At 38.5% G+C, this 21,412-nt stretch overlaps 1 protein-coding gene across 1 annotated transcript in view; it reads right to left on the bottom strand.

The window, feature by feature from the left end:
- Positions 1-10,112: 10,112 nt before the first annotated feature.
- LOC131782794 (neural cell adhesion molecule 2) overlaps positions 10,113-21,412 on the bottom strand; it is a 31,701-nt gene continuing 20,401 nt past the window's right edge. Inside the window, exons 5-8 of the mRNA XM_066168893.1 lie at positions 20,523-20,888; positions 16,884-17,174; positions 15,458-15,721; positions 10,113-11,104 (exon numbers count right to left, since the gene is read on the bottom strand). Coding sequence (XP_066024990.1) covers positions 10,995-11,104; positions 15,458-15,721; positions 16,884-17,174; positions 20,523-20,888 — 1,031 coding nt within the window. The 3' untranslated portion in view covers positions 10,113-10,994. The remainder of the gene's footprint in view (positions 11,105-15,457; positions 15,722-16,883; positions 17,175-20,522; positions 20,889-21,412) is intronic.

The following is a 21,412-nucleotide window of genomic DNA, read 5'->3' as shown; positions in this document are numbered from 1 at the left end:
ACATTTGCCATACAGAGTGCTGCATGACCCCGACATCCGGTAAAATTGCTCTAAACACGCTATTTTGGGTGGAATATTGCATCTCTTTCTCGAAGAAGTGTTTCCTTTCTCATGATCAAATCTACCACCAGAAATAAGTTGAAAGATACTTAACCTTCTTTCTAGAACAAACTGGAGAGATGATTTTGTCACGATTTAGGTTTGGCATTTTTACACTTTCTTGCGCGGGTTTGATGTAAATTTTTAAAAGCCTGACCGGCCGGAAAAACCACCGCACCGAGGGAAACTGAGCTTGTTCGACAGTGCATGCTTGGAATAATAGATGTACCACAAAATTTGAACACAGGATAAATTTGCCGCAATTTGCTATGTAATTCGTGGGATTTGGCATCGATTACGGCAGGGCAAAATGACTTCGAAAATCTTATATCTTGTTTTCTCTGTTGTGTTTGCGTGTTGCACGGCGGTGACCGCAGTAGGTGATCATTCTGAAGGTCAAAATGACGATTCAAACGCGAAATTTAGCAATTAGAACAGTGCTTCGTATACTTACGAGATCAACAAGTAAGCATTCTGATAAAATATTTATTATAATTTGTTTTCGAGCATTCAATCGTGAAACTTTCCGAAACTGAATGATATTGTTCTATTCTTTCTTGTCTTTTCACAGTTATTTAGTTTATATTAGTTCGGAAGAAAACGAAAATACCGGAGAATCTGCAATTGCGGGAATCATTGGAAAAATGTTCAAGGAATCGGGCATTCTAGGAGTCGTTGTTAATAGTCGAATTATCACTATAATCAGGAAAAAATTTCGACGCTAAAAGAAAAGATTGATTCTGCCAGAAAGAAGGGAGGTGCGAGCGTGAGGAGACTACTTGATTAATGGAAATCAAGTACGCATGCGGTCAAAGTGTACTATCACAAGTTAGACAAATCCGCTGTACTACAACAGAACAAGGAGCTCAGGGGGCAGAAAAGGATACTTGAGGATAATGTCGTTAATGAAGCGGCAAAGACTTAAAATTAAAGGAAAACTGCAACAAGCCCTTGCCAGATCAGAAAAGTCCTGTGGGCATGACGAGAAAATTGCCAAAATGAACAAGAAAAATTAAAGAGGGCTCTTCTTTCATAGTACAAGGCTTTGGTCGCTCAACTTCGTCAATAAAACGTTTTGGTGGTCGCGATTCTCTTTTTGGAGGAGCTGCAATCTTGAATTTTGGTTACACCGAGCAGGAGTAAAAGTGCCACTGTCATGTAAGAGTCACCAATATCAAATGTCCCACTTTGTGGGCAATGACTTTGATATGTAAAAAATTATTACCAGTTATAGGTGCGAGACTAACTAACATAAAACTAAATATAAATGTATCCATGGAAAAAGCGATTCCAAGGAGTGTTAGACTATTTGAAGTGCAGAAAGGTAAAATGTAGAGCAAACCTTGGTAAAAATTGGGCAAAGTCGACTAGATATGCAAGCTTTACCTCTAGCCTGTAGTATTTTCTGAGCATTTTAAGATCCAACCAGCTGGAGGTAAAAGAGCGAATAACGTGTTCTTCAAAAAAGTGAGTCAAAGGAGTGTAAGACTAATTTGGAGTGCAGAAAAGTCAAGTGTGAAGTAAACCGTAGTCAAAATTGGGAAAACACGACTGACGTTGTGTAGTACGATCATGGACGAAGGCAAGCGAGAGGTAGGTATCATTTCATCAGTCAGTTTTCATTTATTATTTTTTTTAAATATCATCTCACTTGCTACTTTTCATTTCCTTTACTCATACTTAATTTCAGTTTCTTTTATGAACTTGTTAATTTCCTCTTCAACTAAATCGCACTTTTTACGCGGTAAGTGATTTAAATTCCATTAGCACATTGAACTAATGATCAAATAAATAACAGACGATTTTTGCCGGTTATTTTAGTTCAGAAATCCTTGTGTATCTGGTCGAAAATGGGAAAAGTCTTCAACTTTTCTCAGAAAAAAGACCATAGAAATGTAAAACGGCAACAGGAAAAGAAAACAATTTAGTCTAACGAGTAGAGTCGAACAGTTTTTTAAAACTAAATTAGTGAGCAGCACTCTACGAACAGTATTTGTAAAACTTTTTCATTCTCCGTCGCGTTTCGTCTAGCTATGGTAGACTTCTTCAGGGAGTTTAGCGAGTTAATACTAAACGCCAGTAATTTAAATCCGTAGTTAGTGGCTATTACGAGAGCCAATGACCATACAGGCTTGGCTGGACCAAAGAACACCGAACAGAAACAGGCCCCTAAATCTTTTTCTCACCACGCCTATTAAATTCCCAAAGTTTTTCACAACTTTCGACTACTGTTCGCAGTGTGCTGCTCAATAGTTTATATTTAAGAAGTTAAAAAATTGTTAAAGAAAAGTGTACGACGTGGGCTACATGAATGACTTACGTGCACTTGTGAAACAATCTTGCTTCTCATCTCTTCTCTCGCTTGTGCTTTATCATATAGAATAAAGGAAAAGTAGTATATGAGATGATATTAAAAAAGAAAGAAATAATAACTGACTGAAAAAACGATTCGTACCTCTCGCTTGCCTTTGTCCATGGCGGTACTTCTCGACACAGACTGAAAGTGACTATTTGAGGTTTTAGGGCAAGAAAAAAACTTCCACTGCTAGCTACGCTTCATTATGTCATGCAGACTTTACTTTGGCTTGTCACACAACATTCCTAATTTCAGTGAACATATTTTAGTTTTTTAATCATATTTTTATTTATTAGTATTATTTTATAAACGATTTAATTTTTTGCATTTTTCAATTTTTTTTTGGTTTGTGATCCGATCCATGATCCGATCCGTTATCCGATCCGTAATCCGATCCGGTCCAATCCGGTCCGATCCAGGCGTGATTTCTCGCAGTATGTTAACCCTATAACTCCCAGGTAAAAATTTGTAATTCTTCTAACTGTCAACCAGGCAATTCTTTCTTGTTAGTTCAAAGAATTTAGTATTGGATCAACTAATTATCCCCAAATTGATATGTTTCTTTATTCTCATCACTTATCTGGTTGAAATTGTATACATGTTGTAAGGAGAAATTCTGTCTTGGTCACTCGCTGGAGTTAAAGGATTAATATACATACGTATACATATGCATAAGATTTTTAAGCCGTTAACTATCGGCGTAATTCCGAACTGTTTATGGTATATTTAATTATAATATATGAAATACAGTTCAAAATGACTAAAATGAAACACGGATGATTCCCCTTCAAACAGATTAAATCTGTCTGACGAGTGCGTAAGCACGAAACTCAGAGTTTCAGGAATCATGCGTGTTTCATTTTAGTCATTTTGAACTGCATTTCGCTCTACACTCATATGTATTGAGCTCTTTCCAACAGCATTTGCTACAATTTCCCGCAATTAATATATGAAACATATTACTGAAGTGTTATAACTAGATCGACGCAGATAATGGCGTGAAATCGTGCAGTATGTAGACTAAGATATTCGTGCCTTCGTGCTCTACTTCTGTTTTGATAAATGTGAGGCATATACATCGAGGTTTCTTGTAATATTATTCTTCTTCCAAAAATTTCGTACATACCACAAATTTTCATAATAATAATAGCACGTGTGTCCTCAACCGTCCCAATTATGTCATCGCAACTGGACTTTAAATTGCGTTTTCTCCAACATATTTCAACCGACGCCATTCAAATTACTTCTGATGCGAAGCGTTAACTCCAGTTTGGCGTCAGTTCCAGTTTGAAGTGGAAGAGGTCGCGGGTAGAGGCCACCAAGTTGACGCCAAGTTGCAAGCCTTGTCTCCTTTTCTTCTCTAAACGGCCAAAGGTAACTTCGTAAGAAATTGCTTCAAACGGTCCATGAAGGCGACAAAATACCACAAATGCATCGATTAACATTTCATTTAACTTTATCGACATATTCAGACCGAGATGTAATTTAGATATGCCGATGGCAGATATCCATCCACTAATTTCGTAAAAAAGATACAGGAAAAAAAGAAGAACTGTCGGTGACCAAGAGAAAACTAATGCGTATATGAAAGAATATAGGAAAAAGGGACCTGATAGAAATAGAAAAAACATCACAATGCTCACATGAAAAATATAGAGCTAGGAAACGACCCTTTGCCTCAAGTGAACTGTACAATGAAACAGTTTCCAGTGATGTAAGTGGACAAGCAAATATGTGTTTTGAAAATCAACACGAACAGGCAAACTGTTTGAAAGTGATGAATTTCACAGAATTGTGAACAAAGGACCAGTTTATGAGTGTTGTTGCTGTGACCAGTTATGGTACAAACATAATGTGTCTTCTGCTGCTAAACTAGGGGACAAAAAAGTCCAGAAGTGAAAAGTATTTACCCAACAAGAGAAATGTTGACGACATTAAATGGGTGTGTAGATCATGTCATAATTATTTATCTAAGAATAAAGTTCCACCGGCCCTATGCTGCAGTTAATGGCATGCAGTTTCCACCAAAACCTGCCTTTTTTTATCTGATTGAATTAACTCTAAGACTAGCATCTGAATAGCTTATGCAAGCCCCAAGGGGTGGACAACTTAAAAGTTATGGCAATATTGTTAATGTACCAGCAGATGTTAATAGCACTAGCAGCGTGTTATCAAGGTTACCACACGAGAGTGGGGCAGTTAATGTTAATTTGAAGAGGAAATTACAACATAAGTGTTCATCACTTTCTTTAAACTTGAATCCACACAAAGTTGTATAGGTTGCTCATTGGCTTTCAAACAACAGTAGTCTTTAAAGAGGTTAAGGAATTACACCCAATCATAATTTCGCAATTTTATATTTCTGTCTTTTCTTTAGTTGATGCGATAATGAGGAGCATGAAGATATTGCATAAGTTATCAGTAGTGGGTTAAGTGCTACTAATCAGAAGAAACCACTTAGTGAAGATGATTGGAGTGAAGATGAAGCGGAAATACCTTCTGTTGTGATTGATGCTATGTTAACTGCTACAGATTTCTTGGGTGAATGACAGTATGTGCTTAATGTTGCTCCAGGTGAAGGTAACAAACCACTAATTGCTTTTAAGAGATAACTTAACTGTGACACTTTTTTGTTTCGACTTTCAACTAAAGGAAATACCCACTACCAACAATATAGGCACAATCTCTGCAATTAATACGTATCAGATGATTGCAATAAAAGCCAAACTACTACAAAAAGGTGACAAGAATAAAGTCAAAACTGATGATGGAGAAAAATTCCTTGTCAACGCCTACCTTGGTGACCCTTCTGGCACAATAAAGGTAACCTTATGGGATCGATTTTGTGATTTGGAAGAAGGGAAAACCTATCCATTTGATAATCATTTAGTAAGAGGAGAATACAAAACCCAAGATATAATCTTAGTAACACCCAAAACTGGGTGCAAAGCTGTAGAGAATACACCGTTCAAAGAAAATTTGAACTACCCAAGTCATTTACAACAACTACTACACTTGCAGAAATACTTGGAGTTCACTTATTCACTGCATATCACGCATACTGCCAATGCAAATAGGTCACTCCCGAAAAATCCACAGTCATTACTTGTAACGCGTGTGGCCTAGAGCAGCAAGTGAAGTCAACCACTCGACAATGTCACATTCAGTTTTACATAGAAGTCAATGCAACAGAAATAACAGGAACACTTTTTCATGACATCAAAAACCTGTTGATATCCAAAGGGAAACAAGATCTGCTCATGAAGGAAGATAACATCTCTCTTCCTTGAGCTTCCAACAGTGAGCAGCAGTACATACTATACCAAGACAAAAATTGTAGTGGCAATTTCGATCAAAAGTCTAGAAACAGTGAAACAACTTACAATTATGGATATAGTTTCTCCAGATATTTGCCACTCCAAAAACTACAAGGAGAATACAGTAGAGTAACAGTTTGTATTCTGTAAAGGTTAGGTGAACCCCTTCCAGTTTAATAAAAGCGTTTTGTGCTCTATAACTGTTATTGAAAATTTATAAACCCAACAAAAAAGAATTTCAATTCCGATATAAGTATTACATATTTCCATATTTACCCCTTGCAGATCTTCGAAGTAGTCACATGTGCCTTTTTCATATTGCTTGTCAGGACCGATTTTTTCCTTTAGCATATTTATTTGTGTCAGAACGTCTAGGTCTGTGAAAAAAGTCCTCATCATGTTTTATTTACTGCATATTAGAAGAATTTAATGTATGGCCAGTAACATATTTTGATCCTTTTTTCACTCCTTTTGTTTTTCGTAGAATGGTGGCAGCCTGCACGAATGTTTGCAGTTGCAGATGGACAATTGCTACAGGGGATGAAGAACCGATACTTAGTGGATTTTTCCGCCTATTTTATAAAGATGAAGATATTCGAGGAGGTAAATGACATTTTGCATTTTCTATAAAGTGTGACTGTATCTCTTGGTGTAACTTTCTGGCTTGTAGTTTGGTTTTTCTCAACTGCTTTCGAGTATCTAAAAGAGATTGTTATTCTTTTAACAGATCTAAATTTCTTTCATTATGGTCGGGCATCTTCATGATCACCCATAAAGATGTTGATCAGGTAACAAATGATGATGATACTGAAAATAAATCCTAACTTTACTATAATCATAACCATTACTGATGTATGATAACATTGGTTTTCTCTTAAAGGTGTTCAGCAGAATTACAGTAAAACTCAACAAAAGAAATGCTTCAACGCTGCTTGAGCTACAAAATGTAATCAAGGGGGCATACAACCCAATGCTAGAGTTTCAAGAACTCAAGGTGGTATTTGAAATCTCTAGATGCATCGGAGAGCTCATCCTCCCCATGAAAAACCATGTTTATCCCCGTGCCTTCAGGTTTTATTTGGTTTTGCCAAGGGTGACTCTGGAATCTGCGAGAAAGATAAAAATACACCAAAATCTTAAAGTTAACAAGTATACATACGTCAAACTTAAAGGCAGTCTGCTGAACGAATACTCACCAATTTCTTCTTTGCCCTTGCTGGGCGTGTTGGCAGGTTGCTCTCTGTGAAAGTTTGCTGGACCTCCTCTTCTAGTGGGTAGCAATCCACATCTGTTTTTCCCCTGATCAACATCGCTTTCTGTCCCTCTTTAAGCAGGGACGGATTGATTAATGTTGAACGGTAAACGTCCGAATACTGTCCACGCTTCCAGATGATTCTAGCAACTTCGTTTCCTATGATAGATTTTCAATTCTAATGGTGGTAATAAAAGCGGTTAAAGCAGACGATTTTGGACTTTCATACTTCCCTTACGGCTAAGTCAGATCGAAAAGTCTGTAATCTGATTGGCCTTTTTTAGTTTACATTATCATGCAAACAACCTTGTCGTTTGCAACTTAAGGTTGACAATAATGAAGTTTGCGTCCTTTCGCGTGCCTGTTGTTGTTGAAATAGTTCTAATGACAATAGACACGAATAGGCTTTGCCTGGTCAAAGTATTTTTCCAAGCCTTTATTCCTTGATAGTTTTGTTTCAGGTCCTTCAAATTAAAAAAAATAAGACATGCTTGTTGATAATTCTAAACTCGCCCGTTAATTATTATTATTATTATTATTATTGCTATTGGAAGATAATCGAAAGCAGTTTTCCTGCTTCACGATGAAATTAATTTCTAACCCCGGAGAAAAGGTGGTGTGTGAAACTAATATATTCAAAGTTTGATCCGTTTGCCAGCAGAGACCCCCAGAGGAAACCAAGTCGCTTTCTGAAAAATTTCACCGCGTTTGTGTGCACTTTTAATTTCACACCCTTAAAACCAAAAATAAGTTTAACATTAGGATCTAACCTTACGTATGATGTAAATTTCATTCGATTTGATTACGAATCGCGTTCATAAGAATGAAACTCGTGCTACAGGTCACGTTGTCATTCTTTGCAATTAACACAATGAAAGGACGTTAAGTCCGTCTCTGTAAACTTCGCTGTATTTATAAGCTCTTTTAATGTCGCAATATACTAATATAATATACTCTCATTCTATGCAAGTTAAGTACGATTCAATAAACGTCGGCGAAAATCAGTTGGCGAAAATCACTCGACGAAAATTACTCTGTTTTCCCTTTGGGCAAACTGATCGTAATCTTGATATCAACATGTTTTATTTCATTAAACGGTTAGCGTTCCATTCTGAGAGCCTACACATAGCTTGAGTTCTTTTCCCTCTCCTTTTTTCCCTTTTCGTTTTGCTTTACGTAAATTGATCACCAGAGGACAGCTTGCACTCACATGGACGTATGCGTCGGGTCACTGTCCTGCATGAACTGGTGCTCGGGAAGTTCATTTCTAATAAATGGAACGAGCGTCGTCTCAAGAACATTGCGTAGAGATCAGCATCCATGATGCCATCAAAGATACAAAACCTGGTGGCACCACGTCTACTGATTCCCCCCCACACATGAACATTGAGTGGATGCTTCGGTTTCGGCTTGCGCTTTGTGGGTTTGTCCGCCATTCTGAAGCACCTGCGACTATGAGATTGTAGGGAGATCGGGCACTCGTTGCTGAAAATCATGTTCTGGAAAGTGTCGCCACTTGGCTTTCTTGGCGTCAGAAATCAGCAGGCAATAGACAGTCAGCTGCAGACTCCAGCCTTGCTGCTTTCGCGATCTTCGTGCCGTGGACGAACTAGCGAGAATCCCACGTATGTTTGTTAAGCTTAACTTCCTCATACAACAACACATCAAACTCCCCTCTTGTAGTCGAGACTCCGCGCGGGGAAGCGTGACTTGAACTGTTCGCAAACAACGCATGGTAAACCAACGCTACGTTTACAATACTGTCATTCATTCATTGATTTCTTTGCACATTGGTAGTTATTAAACCAAAAATTCCAAGCTATACGAGAACTCGAATCGAGCTGCTGTATAACCAAGGCTTCCATCCAGATGGAATATTCAAGAGCTTGAAAATCGAAGAGTTACTGGGAGCATTTCAGGCATCACTCACTTAATCAAGAGGCTCCATAGCAATTTTAACTCGCTCCGGGAGTCCGAAGAAGCTGTCTCTAAAAGCAAGAGCTTTCATAGATCAACAGATGCGTAGAAATGACGAGACGACGAGCGCGAAGATTCGAAAGAAGCTGGCAATACGTGGGATTCTCGTTAGTTCGTCCACGTGGTGCGAAGATCGCGAAAGCTGAGCAATTCAATATCGTATTTTGCGACTAGTTCGAATACGCGTGGTCTTAGTTGTTACGGTATAATCTTACCGACAGAAAAACGCTACAATTCTACAAACTCAACTACTTTAATAAACAGCGAGTAATGTTCTTAACAAGGAGCGAATCTTTAAAAAAGTACAATACTTATCGTTAATAAACTTAATTAAGCCCTACAGATTCTATATCCTAGCTCACCACTGACAAAATCTCACTGCTGTCTCCAAAGTCCCTTGAAACGAGCAATCTTCCACAGTAGCTCTCTCTCGGTATAGCTTTCAAAAAAAGTCGTCGCTCTGACGATAACAACTGTTACCACTACATAAGTGAGTCTTAATATATAAATATAAATATATATATATATATATATATATATATGCACAAAGTGTTCTAGAACATTCCAGAAGCTTGCACAAGAACTATTTAAGAAGAATTAAATAATAAATACACGACTTGATGAAATGTTCTGGAAAGTTCTACGATGTGCAAGTCGGCATGACTCAACAGTCTGGGAATTTCTAGAAGCAACAAAAATTACCCATAACATCAGTCAATTATGCAACTCACTTCAGATTTATTGTTCTCTCCAAGGAAAATGAAAAAAGATCAGTCGAACAATAAGGGAGGTTTTCTTCAGGGTTGACCGGGGCTTGGTCTGTCTCACTTACGAAGTAAATTTTCGAATCTTCTTTAGGACCATCCAAACTTCCCGCGTTTATGACGGAATTCAGATTTGTTCATGGGTGAATTTTCAATATCACACGCAAGAAATTAATTAAGTTGTCGCAAATTTTTCCGCAAAATAATATGAAGGCTTCTTTCATCTTTATTTGAAAAGTCGAGGCGGCAGAATCCAAAATCGAGAGATTTTGCAGAGCGTGAACCACGACAGGATTGATGATTTAGAGGGCTTATAATTTTTTGTGGCCTTGTCTGACACACGGAACTCACGGATGAATGTATCTTTATTGCAAGAGGTTTCACCCTTATCTTTTACCCCAAACATGTTTCTAACCTTAACGTAGTAACTAGTAATTTGATAAGTAGATCAGTTAGCGTTTGGTAGTTCTCTTAACGTAAAATGTGCAACCTTAAAATAACGGCTGGCAGAAGGAGGTTTACACAAATTGAAAGTTAGGCTTGCTCCAAAAAATGGCTATTGTTAATATTGAGTAGTTGAGAAAAATATTAAGAATCTAAGTGACCATGAAGATTTTTTAGCAGAACTCCAACATGGCTTGTTGTTCGCGCTTAAACCTCTTCGAAAAATTGAAATGTAAATGGTAGGTAGGAATATGATTGTGCTTAGTCGGGCCCCCCGTCGTAAAAGTTGGGTCGTGTTGTTTTGGTGGTAGGCTACGTTGACGCCATAGAAACTGAAGATAAGTTAGTATATCACTATTACAGACTAAGTCTTTGAAAAAAGTAATTGCTTCAATTAATTGCAGTCAGAAGTGGCCAAACGGACCGTGTGGTCAATAACTAGAACTGTTCAGTTCTCAGTCTGAACTAACTGGTTCAGGCGGAATCAGGCCTGTGCTCTTGGTGTGAGCAGTCAATTTTCCTGTTCGGTAACGACTCCTTATGCGCAGTTTAAGAGGCACCTATTACCTACTACGGTGATAATTTTGAGAGAGCGTAACTTGTTCATCTGCAAGAGCCATGTAGCGACTAGAATTTGCATTTCCGTTTATCGTCAAGTAGCTGTGAAATTATTTTATATTGTTTTCTCTTTCAATTAAACTACTGTTGTATGTTGCGTTTCTATTCCAGCGAGTTCGCGTTTTTTGCGTGAGGGGGCGTCAGAGCTACGTAACACCGGTAGCGTTTTATTTCTTGTCAGTATAACGCGTTGTTTTCGTTAGATACTTTTCATTGCTAGTTGATTTCAAGAGTGACATCAAGGAAACTGTAGAATTTGCTGCACCTGAGCGGATTTCTGCGGAAAAAAGAAAAAAACCCGTTACCATTTGGTAAAAAGAATAACAAAACAAGAAAAACCGTCTTTTTTAAAAATAATTTTAAAAATAATGTTTTTTGGGCAAATGATACTAGATTTCCCCTTACTGGCTATAGAAAAACTGAGGTATGCTGCATTTTGGCTAAATTGTGCACTTTTTTGTTCTGTTACTTCTTCCACTTCCAATTTATGTTACGATAGCTGGAGCTCACGAAGTTTATTTTTTCCGAGGTAAATTCTCTCCCTGATAAAGCACAGAAAGTCAGAAATGAGTACAAAGAACTTATCCAAGCCTGAGGAAGGAGGTTCGGATTCAACGCAGTAAAGAAAGGCATTAGGGGTTTACCCGAAATCAATTTTTGAGGCAATTTTTGCCGTGAAAGGATACCCAGTATCACCAAAAGAATACGAATCGCACGATTAATTTTTGACACACCAGCATATGTTAATCATATGACGCGAAATAACAAGTGTTAGGGGAAATTGGATTCCACAGTCCCTCTTATGTTGCTTGAAGTCCAGTTGCCGCAGATCCCTAATTCCAAGAACTTAATGGCTGATTTCTGCCCTTCTGTTAGCCAAGTGAATGCTCAAAGTTAGTCCCACCCCAATTTGGTAGAACTAGAGAATCAATTATAGTGATCAACGTACGCCTATCAAACAGATATTTAACGCGATTAATCTGACAAAGGCTACCTATACATTTCGAAGTTACTTAAGTTATATGTTCGTCGTACGTTAGATTACAGTCCATTGTAACTCCCAGGTTTTTCGCAGACTTTAATGACGTAATTTCCTTGCTGAGTAGTGTAATGCTTATATCATCTGGTATCTTCGTCAGCATCTGCGGAGTCCCCAGAGCCAGAAGTTTTGTCTTGTCCGGGTTAAGGAGTAGACTGTTCTTGCAACTCCATGCGGCTATGTTCCGAAGATTTTCTGTCAGCTGATCTGCGGCTAAGGTGTCATCACGTATTGGAAATGAGAGGTATAACTGTGAGTCATCAACATAGCACTCTAACGACCCTACCTTAGGTACAGATGGTAGATCGTTGATGTAGATATTAGACAATGCCGGGCCCAAGATTGATCCTTGTGGTGCGCCATACGAGACTAAGCGGGGTTCAAATGTTTCGCAACCAATTCTCACCGACTGTTTCCTTCCGGTCAAGTAGCCTCTAAACCATTCTATTGCTTCTTTAGAGGTATCCGTTGCACGTAGGTTCTTTAACAAGGACATGTGATCAATGCTGTCAAATGCCTTAGAAAGATCTAATAACACCAAGGCAGTGACTTGCTTGCGATCCATTGTCTCCAGGGCTAGATCTGACGTCAAAATATTGAGTGTTTCTGTCGAATGCCGTTTCTTATTCCCACTCTGGTGTCCACTGAGACAGTTTCTCTTTGTTGCATATTCAGTGAATTGATTTAAAGCTACTCGTTCACATATCTTAGCTAGAGCAGGTAACAACGACACGGGTCTATTCTCGTTGGCTACTTCCGGATCTCCACCATCCTTTGGAATTGGAAAATTTCAGATTCTTTCCATGGTGAGGGAAATACAGATGTCAAAAGTGAACTGTTTATGATCTCGGTCAAAAACGGGAGGATAGCCGGTAGAGCATCTTTCGCTACCGCCATTTGTAATTTATCTTTCCCTGGTGCTTTATTTGAAGGAAATGACTGTACAATCCTGTTGATCTCGAAAGAGGTAGCAGCTCGAAATTGAAACTCATCTTCTTCGGGTATAAAACTGACAGGGAGTTCCTCATGTGAAGTAGGTAGACCATTGACTGATGCGAGTCTTTTGGCTTCCTCTGCAGCACTTACTCCCACCTCCGTAAAGAATTAATTCCGTATCACCTTCCACCGTCCACCGTGATCTCCTAATTTATAAATGGACATTTCCGATGTTTGATTTTAATTTTCTTAATAGGTGCACGATTATCGAGAACCCGGAAGAAGGTTCTATTAAAATGGAGCAGTTTCTCATTTACATCGTCAGACAAAATGTTTTCATACCAAGGGATCTTGTTAAGGTCGCTCAAAAAGCTCTGAGGATCGTAGTGCTTATAGCTCCTAGCGACACCGTAAGCAGCCAGTGGCTTGGGCATCCTTAGATTTAACACAGCAAAGACCAAATATTGATCACTGATGTGAGTCTCCACTACACCGCTATCCACAGTTATCGCCGGGTTTGAAGTAAAAATGACATCAATCAGAGTTTTAGATGTTTCTGTCACTCTTGTGGGCAGGGTAATAAGCTGCTTCATATTCAGACTTGTACACAGGTTGTTTAATGTTTTTGATTTAGTAGAACTAACGAACAAATCAGAGTTGAGAGATCTCCGACCACTAGAATAGGTGGACCATAAAGTAGAACTAACGAACAAATCAGAGTTGAGAGATCTCCGACCACTAGAATAGGTGGACCATAAACAAGCGCTTACGTATAACGGTCCCTGAAGCCTTCAAAGAAGGCAATATCACAATCAGGAGGCTTGTAAGTGCCGCACAGCAAGAATGACTTGAGCGTTTTGAGCTGAAATTGCATCCATAATTGGTGAAAACCAGTGTCTAATATTCGTGATAGGTCTTTAAGTACTTTAGACTTCAGGGTCTTTCGCATGTACACGCACACCCCAGCACCAGACTCATTCTTTATCTTTCTCGACCTGTCCAGTCTTGACAAACTTTATCCATCAATTTCGACCTCAGCGTTCTTTACACTTGAATTTAGCCAAGATTCTGAAAATGCTAAGATTGCATACTTCTTTTAATCCATTAAATTACTCACTTCAATCAAATGCTCTCTTGTCTTCAAACATCGTACATTCAAGTGTGCCACGGTTACTTTTGATTTCTGATAATTATTTCCATGGATTGTTGAAGGCAAGGTCCCATGAGAGGTTGTCTTGTGGATGTCAACTGGAATATTTAATAAGTTACTTTGGTTTGCACCACGTCGTTTCTCTTGGAAGTTTTGCTGACTCTCTAACATTGATAGGTCTATCGTTTAGCCGTCTTAGATGGTTTCTCCCACGTTGTCCTCTCCTCGGAGCGAGCAAGTTGAGACTCTTAAGAGTTAGCCATACTCGCCTTGACAAGGGATGGTGCATTAGTCCGTGACCAAGGTTTTTGCTTGTCGATTTCCAGAAATTCCGCAATGAAAAAAGGAAATTTCTCGTGCCAAGTGATCCTTTCATTGTATCAAATCAAACAAGTCAAACGAGCACGAAACAAGACTGAGTTGTAGTACTCGGTAGCCACTTGCATTTGATCACACGTTGTAGTGATATATTAGAACAACCGAGTGTAATATCTCAGGTGTAATTGAAATCTTCAACTCCAATGGAATACACCGTTTTTATGGCTACAGAGACAGTGGAACATCCCTTTAAGACCTTGATAATAATAATAGCTCAGACTACCGTCGAACCGCGTGTAGTCTTCAGATATCTGCTTTACAGACTACCATCCATAGACCATTATGAAAACCACGACATAGTCTTTAGATATCCGCTCCACGATTCGCAGAGTAATACGAAAACCACGGTGCGCGATTGTCTTTGCGCATATGACGTATGAACTCAATCAAAATGTCGCAGAAACTGCAGACGATCGACGAAAAACTCTCAAAAAAAGTCACTCTTCAAAGCAAAGGACTCAAAAGATTATGAACTGCGTCCTCCTTCATCGAACGCAAAAAATTTCAGGGATGCTTTTTCGTTTTCAACAAGTATTGTCAAAAGACAAATAAAAGAAACAGCCGATTCGTATGTCTGTTAGAAAATACAGGATCACAGATAAAAAGAAGAACCAACCGTGAAGGATACTCGAAAACTTCTTCTGAGATCTACTCAAATAGGAACTCATTCTTAAGCTCAAGACAAAACTGAAATTGAGTCACAAGGAATTGAATAATGTTAAGAAAGTCGTGAACTGATCAGCAAGTACATGAATGGGAACCGAATCCAAGGATATTGTCTTGAAATACATGGACTAGCCGATGATGTCAACGCCTTGACAGAGAAATTGCAATCAAAGTGTAACCTATAATATTTGCATAGATGTCAACCTGGAAGGCTATCACAATACGTCTCGTGTTTCTCCCAACACTTCTTTCTAACTCTAGCCGCTTCCTGCGTGCTTTACAACAGAACAGAGCACAGTCAAGGCTTCTCTATTTATTAAACATCTAATCAAGTGTTTCTATCAAAACATAGGAAAATAATGGCGTCACCCCAGCCGGGTAATTTATGATTCTTTCACTAGTAGTCATGTTCTGGAGAGGAGGTGATGCAAGTTTCACCTAAATCTTAAGTTTGTACTTACTTCTCTTATGAATGGTGATGTTAGCCATTAGGACATTCTTTTCCAGACTCCTTGCAATGCACCTGTAGCGTCCAAAGTCATTCTCAGTCTTGACTGTGACATGCAAAATAGTGCTTCCTGTTTCAACCCGAGTTCTATTTGGCAGTTCCCAGCTAACTTGAGGAGGTGGAAACCCCTGGACAGGACAGCACATTAGGACAGACTCGCCTTTGGTTGCATCAAAACTTGTGGGACACAAATCAGGATCGTCATACGAAGCTGGATCTTGAAAAAGAATTAAGATTAAGAAACCTCTTTCAAAAACATTTTTTTTCGCAAATCATCCCTCACATTTTGCCCCATGGTACCCTTTGATGTACTTTAATTTGCTTTCAAATACACTAAAAACTTTCAGCACTTCTTAAAATAAAATGGCAATCCTTGTTCAGATGCACATCCAGCTAAAAAGATGGACACGGGTGCACCTACGGGTAGGAGTGCATCTACGGACACAAGAGCAACTATGGACACAGGTGCACCAATGGACACGGGTGCACCTATGGACAAGAGTGTACATGAGGACAAAGGTGCACCTATGGACAAGAGTGTACATGAGGACAAAGGTGCACCTGTGGACAAGGGTGTGTCTGTGGACACGAATGCACCTAGGAACATGAATGCACCTTAGGACACAAATGCACCTAAGGACACAAATGTAACTATGAACATGAGTGCACCTATGGAAACGGGTAGAGCTATGGAATTGGGTATTACTGTGGCATAGATGTAAAGTATTGTAGTAAAAAAAGCAATGTGGTGTAAAATGCAGAGGGGTTTATGGACAGCTCTTATCGATGCCCAAATTGTGGCAAAAAAGGGACTTGGTTAGTACAGAGTTTGCACAAAGGTTAACTGACGGCAAGGGACTGGGCAGAAATTAATAGAATGGGTAGATTTATAAAAATAATGGTCATCAATGACAATTGTTAAAATGCAAAACTTTTCAACTTAGCATGCTCTGCGTACCTAGCGCAATTAATATACCCATTCCTCTCTAGTTGGGAGGTTTAAGGTTCGAGTCCTGGCCATATGCATGTAAACTTTTTCGATCTTTTTCTTTTTCTTTCTTTTTTCCTTTCAATTTATATTCCTCTTCAAAGGATACGTTAGATATGTTGAGAATGATACACACATGAAAGAACGTTTGACGACTAACCTTTTACATTTACACTGATAATAATGTCAAAATGCAGTCATTAACTCAACCAAACAAAAAATTCTTCATTTGACTAAAAAGAGGGTTTAAAGATGTAAAGTTACCAACTAACACTTTTGTGATCAAGAGGGCAAAACTGCAATTTCCCAATACTGGCTTCTGGATTAAGGTTGCATTTATAAGGCTATTTTAGCTTACATAGGGGTTTCTACATGTCAAGAAGAAACTTACGTGCAACTCCAAGGAAGGCTCTTGCAGTATTAGATACGAAGTTTGAAGCTTTGCAGATGTAATAGCCTGAGTCTGTGGTTGAAGTATTCTGCACGATTAACTGGGATGAACCATTATGGGGGTTTATTTGGACATTGACTCCGCTAGCAGAAATCTCACTTTCACCCAAACCAGTCTGCTTCATCCACACAATGTTTGGCAATGGAAAACCCTCAACATTACAGGTAAAACTTGCTGCAACACCCCTTAAAGTGGACAGTGCAGGAGGGACGATCTCAACAACAGGAGGACCTAAAAGTAAAACAAAAGGGTTACAATAAAGGAACTAATCCAGCTTGCTTTTTATCCACATGTCATAACAGTGAAAGTGAGCGTCAGGGTTTGAAACATAAAGTAATTGTGATAATGTGTTACATGTGTGCAAACTAAAACGACATTTCATTGCATCAAAAGATTTATAAGTAAAATTTTTAAGATTTTGCTCCTGAAACAACACAACTCACCCTCCCACATGAGCAAACCTAGAATACCATGCCAGTCAGTGGTTCCTCATGGGAGGTGACCAGTAATTTAGCTAAATTCCTCATTTTCCAAAAAGGTGACAGTTTCCAGTGAAAAGTTTAGTAACATGTTGAAATGCTTAGGTTACTTACAAAAACATATTTTCAAACTGGATTCTTTAGCCCACCAAAGTGTGAATAGCCAATTGTAGTGTCACCCTTAATGAAAAGAAGGGGCTTTTGCAGCAAAACATCCTTGTTATTGAATTATAATTCCAGAAACATCTGATTCAAGTTGCACAAGGTAATCTTTGCTATCTATCTGCATCTAGGACTAAACTGTGAGTGGGGAAAGATAAAAGGAGAGGAGTACTAAGATGAAAGTGAAAAAGAAGCCTGGCACTAAGCACAAGAGATTAAAGAAATTTGATGAGGACAGGCAATTGAAAAATTCTAACTGAAACAGATAAGGGCTCATGATTTAATCAATCAACTGACCAACAACCCTTAGCAAGTTCTGTCACAGTGTGCTGAAGCCCCTTTTAAGTAAAAGAGAATCAAAATTATTGGTCAGTGAAATTCAACTACAGGTCTGCCGAGGGCAACATATGTTTTGCTGCAAGTCTCCTGAGATTCCATAGGACACCTTCTTGTTTCTATTGGCATAGCCATTACCAGTTTTTAGAAAGTTGACATAAATTGGCATCAGTGGTCACCAAAAGGAGTGATATGTTGGTCCATAGACTTCCTAGATATAAACCTAACAGCTGTCTCAGTTTGATTGGGCTTAGATCACAAAGATTATGAATGACAAAGTAATGCAGCTGTAAAAATTAATATTCCAAAATTGAAGATACCTGAGTTCTAAATTGCACCATCATAAGCTGCATGTGAAAAAAAGCATGTTGCCAAACACCACAGGAATTGAAAATACTGATAGTTTCACAATATGACTTATAATTCCACATGTGTCAGCAAAGTACCAGGAAGGCACAGAGAATGGAGATTTAACAAATGATATCAACAAGAAAGCTCAAATTACTTACTATGTTGAGCTAATCCCATAAAGTCGTTGTGAAGCATAAGACAAGCACTATCTTCAAACTTGCTAACTCAACTGTTAGGTACAAAAGTACTCATAACTCAGCTTGCCATAGTCTGGCACGTGCACCCCATAAAATCCACCCTGCATCAACTTAATAAGAAGAGGAGAAACTGAACCTATTCTAGCACCATTGATCAACTCTCTGCCTTGAAATTGTACTACATTTCTCTGCATTTCTTGCACAAAGTGAAAACCATGTTTTCATGTGATGAAGAACCTGATGCATTATGGTATTTTTCTCCCTTCATCATATGAGATCCCAACAGATTTCTTCTTAATATACATATCACTACTGGAAATTAAAACAATCTACGAATTGTGAGACATTGTTGTTTGATGCGTGTTTGTTGAGATGCAACACAACCAGTAACCAAATTGATCAGGACTTTAATATTCATTTGAATTGTATGCACTGAGCCCTAAGCATAGTTCTTATAGATGCCTCTGTTATAAGCTGAAAAAATCATTTTAAAAAGTGCTTATTCACAATTAACTTACTCCAAAACAGCCATGAAAGGTAAAATTATTGCAGCATTAGCGAACTCTTATGATTCCAGAAGAGAATCTCTTCAACCTTTAGTGTCCATAACTTAAAATTACCCATCAATAGAGGTTTGTTTGTTCAAAATATAGCAACAGGGAACTCAGTCGATCACTAAACTGGAGTATTCTCATCTGTTTTGATGTGTTCCATGTGCCAAGATGGCAGATGATTGAAATTGTTAGAATTTGTGTTTTGATGCTTAGACATGCCCTAGTGTGACAATTGGTCCCTTCAATACAGGCTCCACAGAATAGAGTAAAAGAAATGATAAAAGTGTCACTTTATGCCATAATTGACCACTAAACACTTTAACTCCCAGCAGTGATCAACAAGTAACTTCTCCCTTCTCCCTGGCGAACAGGTAATGAGAATACTCAAACTTATCCAGTCAAAGTTGTTATCTTGATCTGAAGTCAAATTCTTGTAACTTATTTACAAGGAAATGTCTAGCAGCCAGAGAGGAGAATTAGCATCAGATCTTGGGAGTTAAAGGGTTAATGTACAAAAAGTCACTCAATAACACTACCAAAATATTGATTTCATGAGATTATGGATTAAATTTTGCATGAAAGATTATTTTTAGTTTAATTTGAGTGGTTCTGCTGTAAGTGACCATTCAACACAGGTGGAAGACAATACAGACAGGCTGTCAGGACTCAGGCAAGGGTGACAGTGACTGCTTAAAAGAGGTAACTTCATAATAGAGATGAAAATTGCTGTAATTATGAGGAACAAATTTTTGGACTTTGACAACCAGCCATTCAATACGGTGCCACTTAATGCAGGTTCAACTGTTATTGGAATATTGGAAAATTCCACGAGGTTTTAAAGACCAACTCCCAGGATTGAAATTAAACAGAAGTTTTACTTGCATGGCCAGATTTGTTACCTGATTAATTCGCTCTAAGAAACATTGTGCAGTTTGCAATTAGGTCAAGCTAAAACAGAACAATTTTAGCCAGACAATACATTCCACAACCCTTCCATTGACAATATATACTTTATGATGGTTATGCTTCTATAGTGCTTTAATGATTTTGTTAGCAAAGGACACCCGTTAGGATATGGTAATACCATAAAGAGGTGGTTGCTGAGAGAGGTGTGGCAGTGGATACTCTTATTGGGAATCAGTTAACAGAAGCACATAAGTTTCAGTTTCTTTGGTTTGTTCATTTTTTAAACAGCCATCAAAAATTGAAAACCCTCCTAAAGGTCTTGATCAAGAAAACCTTCTCTGCTCTAAACTCTGTGTTTTCATGCATTTAACTTTTCCTATTATCAACACCGTAAAGGAGGAAACTGTCGTGACGGCTCTATTAAGGGCAAAGCCACAACATCACTTTTCATTGAACACTTTTTTGTTTGCAGCGTGCATTGAAGTTATTTCCTATCAGAATTGTTGAAATTCAATAGCATTACTTGCCCATTCTGAAAATTTATACTACCCTCCATGATGAAACAACAACTCATCAGATAATCAAAAATCTTACCTTTCACAATTAATTGCACCATATCAAACACATCTGGAGCCAAAGGGTTATTTGGGACAAATCTGAAGAGGAAAACCTGGTTATCAACTGCTTTAATAGGCTTTAGAGTGAACATGACTTGCCCAGGTGAATGTTGATTCCAGCTGCCAAAACGACGGCCATTGTACTGAGATACATTAGGGATGAGACGCCCATTTCTATCAAGGATAAATAGATGGACATCTAGAGCAATTATTCCCTTCTCTTTCGTTCCCCATTCAACTCTGCGTAAGTTACCAGTGTAGTTCCATGAGAAGTCAAAAGAGGAACCAAGTTTTGCAGTCCTATTGCTTCCACTGTAAGATGATTCTAGTTGTACCTGTTCTGCTGTTAAGAAAAGAAACAAGACATCAGGTCAAAAACTGCCAACCTTAAAGAAGACTAATTTCTGCTCAGAAGATTTGTATGGAAGTACATGTACTTTTGACATGTTAAAACCTGTTATAAATAGGGATTTCATGGCAAACTTGAGACTGCTGATGCATTTATGATTTGCAAGGAAGATGTTGCTGCCTTTTTGGTTTATCACATGACCATATGTAACCACCGGCATACAATGTGCTACTTTTAGCATTTGAAGATAACCTGAATGGGGGCATGCCTAGATTGCAGCATTGCTTTTGTTATACAGAAATTTTAGCACAATGAGTGACAACAACAACATGAGCACAACACCTGCACAAAGCCGAGAGGACTCTGGGTTTGAGATAAATTTGATTTTGCAACTAGAAAATTATATGCATCTGTGGTAGTAAACAAACCAGCAACCTGATGATGTGCACTTACTCAACTGTCCTAGAGTAGTTCACTGACACCACAAAGTTAGGCATTACACAAGGCTTCATGTGGAC

Source organism: Pocillopora verrucosa, chromosome 6 (genome assembly GCF_036669915.1).
Source record: "Pocillopora verrucosa isolate sample1 chromosome 6, ASM3666991v2, whole genome shotgun sequence".
Taxonomy (NCBI): domain Eukaryota; kingdom Metazoa; phylum Cnidaria; class Anthozoa; order Scleractinia; family Pocilloporidae; genus Pocillopora; species Pocillopora verrucosa.
This window is presented reverse-complemented; position numbering and strand designations above follow the sequence as displayed.